The sequence below is a fragment of the Corvus brachyrhynchos genome, unplaced genomic scaffold (assembly GCF_000691975.1).
Source record: "Corvus brachyrhynchos isolate BGI_N302 unplaced genomic scaffold, ASM69197v1 scaffold490, whole genome shotgun sequence".
NCBI lineage: Eukaryota > Metazoa > Chordata > Aves > Passeriformes > Corvidae > Corvus > Corvus brachyrhynchos.
In genome coordinates, this window is record NW_008235774.1 from 1,536,140 (window position 1) to 1,544,470 (window position 8,331).

Sequence of the window (8,331 nt, forward strand, 5' to 3'; positions counted from 1 at the left end):
GAGGCCGCTGGGCTTGGGTACCCTGGGGTGGGGGGAAAAGTTGGGGAGGGGGGGGGTCTCTGCCTGCTCTTCACAGTATCTTCTGTTTCCAGCGTGTGTCCCTGGCCCCTCAGGTTGGCCCTGTGGTGATGGCAAAGCGGCACCGTTCTTCTGTGGTAGCCCACAATGCCGTGAGTAGAGACCCCAGCATGCCCTGGGCAGGGATGGGGTGGACGGGCTTTCCCCGTGCCAGAAGGCAATGCTGCAGCCCTCAGTCCTGTGGATGCTGTGGGGACAGTGCTCAGCTGTCTCCTCTGGATGCCTGTGTCCTTCAGCCTGTATCACCTTGGTGCCAGTGGGGACAGCATCCCTGGCTACACTGGACCACTGCCCTGAAACCTGTATTCCCCCTGTAACCATGGTGGCAGCATCCCTGGCTGTGCAGGACCACAGGGGTGGGGATCAGGTGGAGCAGAGATCACGTGGGAGATGTTGGAGAACTGTGGGGCTGCAGACACATATCTCATTGGTCTCCCATTTTGACAGGTGAGTGTCCCCTCTATGCCCCCTCCTGCTGAGGTCCCAGGCTCTGCTGACAGCCTCCTGCCTGCTGTTCTGGTGCCACAACGCCGCTCTCGCCAGGGACATCGTGTCTCCACACGTGCAGGTCACAGAGAGGGCTGAGAAGGGGGTTGGCAGGTGGTATAGGACCAACCTCAAGGTGCTGCTGTCACAGGGGAGGGAGAGGATCTGTTGGGGGATGCTTGTCCCCACCATGGTGGTGCTGGGGCTCTCTGGATGTGCCAAATGCCACTGTCTCATGCAGAGATTCTCTGGGAGGTGGGAAGCCTCCCCACGTCCTAACTGGTATTTGGGGTGGCTTGCCTTTCAGGTCTCCCTCCACTGCCTCCTGCCTCTGCAGAGCTGACCACGGTGTGGGGCACCAATGAAGATCTGGGCTGCCATGCTGCGGGGCAGGAGAGCCACACTGAGGGCAGCTCAGTGGGGCAGCCAGAACCAGCCCCCTTCCCCTCACCTCCACAGAGCCTCCCACCAGTCCAGCACAAGTTCACCTCCAAAACAGTGGGTGACCTAGCCTCTCTCTCCTCTGGGGAGGTGGGCAGGGGAGAGAGCCATGGGGTGGGGGACAAGGCTGTCCTTCATCCCCCAATGCCTTAGCTCTGCCTGCAGGGGGAATGGATAGAGACAGTGGGACCTGGCTGGGAGAAGATAAAGAAGTGGTACTGGGTATCTGCAAGAAGGGGGAGGCCCTGATCCTGTTCCCTGTCTCCAGGTGATCCGCCCTGAGCCATGTGGTGTCTGTGGTTCCCGCATCCGCTTTGGGAAGACTGCCATCAAGTGCTGCCAGTGCCAGCTGCTGCTGCACACCAAGTGCCGGGAGCAGTGCCCCAGCCTCTGTGTACCCAGGCCTCACCACCACGCCTGGCCCCGTGAGGTGAGGGGGGCACAGCAGTGCTTGGGCTCCTCTCCATGTCCCCATGAGGCTTTGGGGCTACTGGCCCTAGGATGCCGGGCCTCTGCCCACCCTGGCTGCAGGGCTGTGTGGTGGGCACAGCACAAGTTGGCGTTGTTCTCCCCAGGGTGTGCTGGCTGACTTTGTGCCCTCCACGCCGCCCCTGGTGCCCATGCTGGTGGTGCAGTGTGTGACCGAGGTGGAGACACGAGGCTTGACAGAGGTAGGGGCCAGGATGGTGAGGCGGCAATGCTGTGGTTCCCACGGGGCTGAGCCCCTTTCCCTGTGCTCCAGACAGGCCTGTACCGGGTGCCAGGCGCAGAGCAGCTGGTGCGGGAGTGGAAGCGGAAGCTGCTGAGGGCTGGGGGCGTGCTGCCTGCCCTCAGCAGCGTGACTGACATCCATGTGGTGTGTGGGGTGCTCAAGGACTTTCTGCGGGGGCTCAAGGAACCATTGGTCACCTTCAGCCTCCACCCTGCCTTCCTGAGGGCTGCCGGTGAGCAGGAGTCCCAAGGTGAGGGAGGGGGAAGGGACTGCTTCTCCCCTAACACTGCTGCCTGGTGCTGCCACAGACATCCCCGATGATGCTGCCAGTGACACAGCCCTGCGCCATGTGGTGAGCAAGCTGCCCCCAGCCAACAGGGATACCCTGGCTTTCCTCATGCTGCACCTGTTCAGGTGAGTGGCTCCTCCTGGCACGGGTCTGTCCCCATCTCCTGACTCTCTGCCCCTCACCCAGGCTTTGTGCCCTAGAGCAGGAAAGCTTCGGATGAGGAGCCCCTGGGCTGGACAGCATGCTCACACGCTCTGTCCCCCCTTGCAGGGTGTCGCAGAGCCCCGACTGCAAGATGGATGTGCTCAACCTGTCCCGCGTGTTTGGCCCTACGCTGGTGGGACACAGCTCAGCCAACCCCACACCGCTCGCCATCATGGAGGACACGCCACGACAGTGCAAGGTGAGGGGTCTCTGAGGTGTGGGGTGTAATCTGGCCACTGCCAATGTCCCCATCTTCCACCTCTCTCTGCCCAGGTGGTGGCTCGTCTCCTTTCACTGCCACCCAGCTTCTGGAGAGGCTTTGTGGGGACAGAGCAGGAGAACCTGGTGCCAATACCAGCCCCGAGGCGTGAATGTGGTGAGGACAGGAGCCCTAGCCTCCACCCACCCTGGCCTTTGGCTTCTTTGGTCCCGGTTTTCCATGACCGGGGTGAGAGAGCTGTCCCCACTCTGTCCTGCAGAACCGTTCTTCCAGCCCATTGCCTCCCCGGAGCCCAAGCCAGGCCAGCTGAGCCCAGCTGGTACCTGCTGCCTCCCCAGCACCCTGCGGAGCTGCGTGGGCACGGCCACCCGGCCCCCGTGAGTGCTGTTGGGTGTGGGTGGGGGCCCAGGGGAGCTCGCTTTGTACCCCTGACTCATCTCTCCCCACGCAGGCAGGGGCCGGCCCCGAGGAAGGTGGGCCGGTTCTTCCCTTCTCCTGTGTAGCCTGCAGCAGTGGCTCCCTTGAGACACGGAGCCAGCACTGGAGGGAGGAGTGAGGACTGCGGGACCAGGCAGCTGCCTGTGGGGTGACAGTGCCGAGCTCAAAGCTCTGCTCTGCTTCCCTGGGGACTGGGGAGCAGAGCTGGCTCTGTCCAGCTGTGGTGGCAGGGACACTGCCCTAATGCTGTATCTTGAATCAGGTTTGTATTAAATGTTTGCAGCAAAACACACCTGGCTGTGGCTGCTGTCTGTCCTGCCCTGCTACTGCCAGGGGTTGGGGCACACCGGAGCCTGGCTGGGCAGCAGACAAGAGCTGAGCAATGCTCCACAGAACCTCTGCTTTGGGAGGGCAGGCAGACCCTTCCCACCCAAGCTGAAGCCCTCTTCTCCTGCTCTGGAGCCCCGGCTGTGGGAGGCCCCTCTTTGAGCCCAGATGTTGGCCTCAAGTAATTGGAGCTGTTGCTGCTCAGGGCAGGACAACCTTAAAGTGTTTCCAGACTTCCTGGCACCTCAGTGGAGGCCTCTTTAACTCCTTCCTCCCCTCCAGCCCGGGCGGTGCTAGAGGCGCACAAAGCGCAAGCAGGGCTGAGATGTACAGCTCTTTCAAAAAAAAGAAGCAGGATCATGCTGTAATGAAGCAAGGTCCCAGGAAAGGCTCGTCCCCAGATAACTGAAGGGGGCAACCAGTGCAGAAGGACCTTAGGGAAAAGAGGCATTACACAACAGGGATGAGAACTGCCCCATGGCCACATCAAGCAGCCAATAAACCTTTGTCCCTACTAAAAGCCAGACCAGATGGGGCACGAGAGAAAATTCATGTGCAATCCTGAAAGTAAGTACTTTGGCTCAGTTTTCCCCGGCGCAGGAGTGTACACCAGAGGGCAAGGAAATTAACACATCCAAGGCAGAGGCAAAACTGAAGGAGTTTAATGTGCTTAAAGCTAGGGAACAGCTAATCCCTGCCCAGGACCACAGGAGAACTGGCACAGGGCTGGGAGCAAGGATTTACTCCAAATCCATCAAACTGGGATGGTACTGGATGGATGGAGAATACCTAATGCAGTGCCTTGCTGAAGGTGAGAGACATGATGGGGCCATTGGTGGAGTGTAGGGCTTTAGCACAGAGTTTAAAACCAGGGAAGTAAAAGGATAAAGAGCAGCGTTGGTTACTGTAGACAATCTCTACCAGGCTCAGGAGGAAACTGTCTTCCATAAAATCAGGTTTTTGAGGCAAAGTGAGGTGCTAGATCTCTGCCACTTGCACACACATTAAGTTGATTGCTCTGGTGCCCAGTGGATGTGGCTGGTGACAGGGGGAGACATGCAGTGAGCCCCCCCAGGCTGCAGCCGTGCTGGTGTGAAGGAGGCTGTTGGCCCACCAGGGTAGCAGAGGCACGCTGCCCTCACTCTGAGCCCTGCCTAGGCAGCAGGCACAGGTCTCCACCTGACAGGAGCAGGCTTGGTAGGGCTGGCAGATCTCCTGGCTTGCACTGAGCCCATGGGGCAGAGGTGGTACTGGGGGAAGGGGTGTTCTTGCAGCTCCCTCCAGGGCCAGCAGGCCGCTAGTCCAACCCAGCCCTCATGTGTCTGCCAGTGCCCTTAGGACAGCCTGGCACTGCTGTTTTCCCAGCAGTAGGCAGGAGCCCAGCTCAGGCTGTTGCAATCATGCTGAAATCAGGAGCCTCAGATTACTCCTGTGGGGTGAGCTGCCTACACATGACAGGCACATTCAAAGCTCCCAGGTCTTGGAGATGGGCCAAGACCTTCCAGGGAGTTGCAGACAGCAAATGGTACAGGGAGAGACTGGTGAGGAGAGGCAAGGTGGTGGTGGTAGTGCCCTTTGGTGGAGAAACACAACTTAAGTTGGACCTAAGACAGTGCAGGCAGCAAGTGCTCCCTGCATATGCACACAGTCTGGTGCCAGGGCCATGTACTGTCCCCAAAGCCATCACCCTGGCCCAGGGCTGGTCCCTGGGCCGCAAGAGAAGCAGCATGCAAGGCTGATGCTCATCAGCTTTAATGTCTGTCTGGAGCAGTAGTCAGGCACTTGCAGAGCTCCTGGCCTGCACCTACCCCTCTGGGGGTGCTGGGAACCTCCCAGAATGTGAGGCCTCAGTGCAGGCTCTTGTCGTGGGGCACAGCAGGGAGAGGGTGGCTGGTGCTGCCTGTGACTCAAAGGATAATCTGGTTTTTGTAGCTGCGGCTCAGCTCCTTATGTGGAAGGACAATGGAGTTGAGAATAACGACCTCAGCGGGAATGGTGACGCTGCAGCCTGAGGGGAGAATGCAAAGGGTTTAGCTAGAGGGAAGAAGCTGCCTCATTGAGCAGGGCCAGGGCCATTCCATGCAGCAAAGACATACCCAGGATTGTGATGGATGGTGTGAGGCGCCCATCCCGGAAAAGGGTCTCGCTGTCGATCTTGGCATAGGGATCGTTGGGGTTGGGGTCGCTCGGCGTTCCTTCGACCCGGGCCCAGCGCCCAATTGTACTGTCCCAGCCCACGATGGTATTGAGGACACAGGTGTGGTCCTGGCGTGAAGGAGAGGGGAATGCAGGGTGCTGCTGCCTCCCTGCAAGGAGTGGGGGTTGACACCTACTCCCTCAGCCCGTACTTACATGGAGTGAGGCGCCGTGCAGGACGATGGACTCTCGCACACGCACACCAGCGCCCACTGTCACACCCTCCCCAATGGAGACGTTGGGGCCCAACTGTGAGGAGAGAGGGAGGTGACGAGGACAAGGAGGACAGCAGTGCCCTCAGCACCCCGAGCGTGTCCCTGCGCCAGGGCCTCCCCAGCCTGCACTCACCACTGCACTGCTGTCGATGGAGGCTGTTGGGTGGATGTACACATTCCCTGCAACACAAGGCAGTGGATTCAGGGGAGGGAGCTCACAGGAGCATCTGCCTCTCCGATAAGGGGAGGTCCCACTGCCTCCCTAGGCAGCCCCAAAAGCATTAGGGTGTCAGAAGGGTACCTCGGATGACAGGGCCTCCAGGTTTGTTCTGGGCCAGTCTCTCTGGGTGGCTTTTGCTGTACTGGTTCAGGTAAAGGCGGCTGGCATAGATAGCAGAGCTGGAGGAGGAAAAGCAGAAGATTGTTATTTTCACTCTGGCACTACCAGGGCAGAGGAGGATCCAAAATCAGCACCACCCACCCACCCCCAGGGCTCTGCCTGAGCACTCTCCACTCCCATCCCTGGTACAGATCACTTGATGCTCTTGTTGCACCAACTCCAGCTCCAGCCCTTACCCAGCTGACTTGATCTGGCTCCAGAAGCCATCAGTCTTGTAGACATAGAGTTTGCCACTCCCAGCCAGGGCTGTGAAAACGTCCTGCTCTAGCCGGATCACTTCTGCACGCTGCCAGCCATTGGAGCTTTCTTCTCTGCAAGCAAGAGTCCTGTCAGACACCCACCCCAGACATGGCCTCAGCCAAGGACCCCAGCAGACCTATGCTCCCCAAATGCAGGGGCTCTGACAATCCCAGATTCCTACCTAGCCATGCACTTCTCCCCAAAAGTGGGGACAGCGCCAGCTGTCAGACTAGGTTGGGACAGCCCCACTGAGGCCCAGAGCAGCAGAGGGACAGGGCTCTGCCAGCCAAAATAAGCTCTGAGCCTGAAGCTGATGGTGCAAGAGCCCCACCTAGTCCAGGTGGGTGTATGATCCTGTCCCCAGTCCAGAGCCTGCACAGCCCAATTTTAGTTTGGGTGGTGGCAGAGATGTGAGGTGAGAGGCTGGCTGGTGCAAAGAGCTGGAGAGGGGAGCAGAGCATTCCCAGGTGAAAGGCTAGCTCAGCCTCTTGTCCAGAGCTGAATGAGAATGGGGTGGGAAGAGAGGAAGGGAGAGGGAAAGTCTCAAGCTGACCAGGAGCAGAGCAGAGGAAACAGCAGCCTGAAGAAGGGAGGGAAAGCATGCATTACCACTAGGACCAATCCAGCCCAGAGAGCAGCCAGTGCAGACACAGAGGGAGACTTACCCAAGGTAAGGACAGCTGGTGCAGGACCAGGAAACAAGTGAGTGATGGCAGAGAAGGAGAAAAGATAGAGAAAGAATGGAGGATGAGTGTGCTGCTGCAGCCCCGGGAAGCAGGAAGGGTGGGAGGGACACTGAGCACAGTGAGGCACTCACAGTGCTAGCTCCTGCTGGTTCCTCTGGAAGACCTCGCCAATGTGCTGGAAGATGGCAGGTGTGAAGAGGTAGATGCCACAGTTAATGATCTCACTGACAAACGTGCTGGGCTTCTCCACGTAGTGCTGAACCTGGACGTGAGGGAAGAGACAGGAATCCCAGGGTGCAGCCCCTCCACCCAGCATCACACCCTCTCTGGCATGCTGGGAACAAACACCCAGGCAGGCAACACAGCACCTGCTGCCCATGCTGTGCTTGACTCCCCAAGGCCCTCCAGTACCTCCTGCGTGCCTGCATTTGCCACGATACAGCCATAATTCAGTGCCTGTGTCCTGTTGGCCTAAGAAACAAGGACAGTGTTAGCAATGGTGGAGCAGTAGGCACAGGGAGGCAGAGCAGATGAAACCCGGACCTCACGGTCTGGGACCCACCCACCACAGGAGCTGCTGGCTTCTAAGCCCATGGCAGAGCATTGCAGCTCTTCTGCTCCCCAGCACTGCCACTCACTGTGGTACCCAGAATGACAAAGCTGTGCATGTCCCCGTGCTGCTGCCGAAACTCCAGCATCTCCTGTAAGGGGAACTCGGAGCACACGTCTGCGTTGAGGACAAAGAAGGCCTCAGCACCACCTGACAGGATCTGGTCTCGGAAGTGATAGATGCCACCACCCGTGCCCAGGGCTGCATACTCCTGAAGATACCTACAAGTCAAGCAGAGAAAAGGGAGGGCTTAGGGAAGCAGGTGCCTAGTGGCACCAATGGGCAGGAGGGCTGGGAAGGGTTGGGAGGGACTGGAGAGACATAATCCTGCCATGCAGTGATAGGGTTCATGAGGGCATTGCACAGAAGAAGGAGACTGTGGCAGCTTAGAGCTGCACTAGGAGGCATCTCTGGAGCAGGAACCACCCAGGGCAGGGCCCAAGGCAAAGGAAAGGTGGCAGAACTAATGGGGGAGCCTGGCTGTGCCCATCCAGAGCCCAGCTGCCCAGTGCCAGAGTGCTGACTGGGGGCTACCAGCCTGAAGAAGGCAGGCGAGGGGCTGAGCCAGGCTGTGTCACTGTGTGTGCCCCAGGGGTGTGAGAGCTCCTGCCCACCTGATGGGAATCTTGAACTCCTGCTGCGCCGATACGAGAAAGCGGCAGAGGGCCTCGTTGGGCTGGTAGAAACCCATCAGCAGGATCTCCTTCATGCCGGGCACCTGGCGGGGGACGGAGGAAGGCAGCAGAAAGGAAAGCGATGGCACTTCGCCCTTGGCTCCACGGCCCCAGC

At 59.2% G+C, this 8,331-nt stretch overlaps 2 protein-coding genes across 2 annotated transcripts in view; one reads left to right on the forward strand and one right to left on the reverse strand.

Annotated features, from left to right (window-relative positions):
* Window positions 1–3,158, forward strand: part of LOC103625677 (rac GTPase-activating protein 1) — a gene marked incomplete at its 5' end in the record, with an annotated part of 4,762 nt that extends 1,604 nt beyond the window's left edge. The window contains 11 exons of the mRNA XM_017727041.1: window positions 93–170; window positions 526–646; window positions 872–1,062; window positions 1,274–1,435; window positions 1,581–1,676; window positions 1,748–1,949; window positions 2,026–2,131; window positions 2,277–2,409; window positions 2,484–2,586; window positions 2,690–2,807; window positions 2,882–3,158. Of these exons, the coding sequence (XP_017582530.1) occupies window positions 93–170; window positions 526–646; window positions 872–1,062; window positions 1,274–1,435; window positions 1,581–1,676; window positions 1,748–1,949; window positions 2,026–2,131; window positions 2,277–2,409; window positions 2,484–2,586; window positions 2,690–2,807; window positions 2,882–2,933 (1,362 nt within the window). The remainder of the gene's footprint in view (window positions 1–92; window positions 171–525; window positions 647–871; window positions 1,063–1,273; window positions 1,436–1,580; window positions 1,677–1,747; window positions 1,950–2,025; window positions 2,132–2,276; window positions 2,410–2,483; window positions 2,587–2,689; window positions 2,808–2,881) is intronic.
* Window positions 3,159–3,834: 676 nt separating this feature from the next.
* GMPPA (GDP-mannose pyrophosphorylase A) lies at window positions 3,835–8,326 on the reverse strand (the record flags this gene model as incomplete). The annotated part of the gene is made up of 11 exons (XM_017727049.1): window positions 3,835–5,203; window positions 5,292–5,460; window positions 5,548–5,640; window positions 5,740–5,786; window positions 5,908–6,005; window positions 6,183–6,317; window positions 6,912–6,926; window positions 7,064–7,194; window positions 7,344–7,403; window positions 7,571–7,763; window positions 8,157–8,326. Coding segments are annotated over 11 exons (1,212 nt in total), but the record flags the coding sequence as incomplete, so codon positions are not given.
* Between the last annotated feature and the right edge of the window lie 5 nt (window positions 8,327–8,331).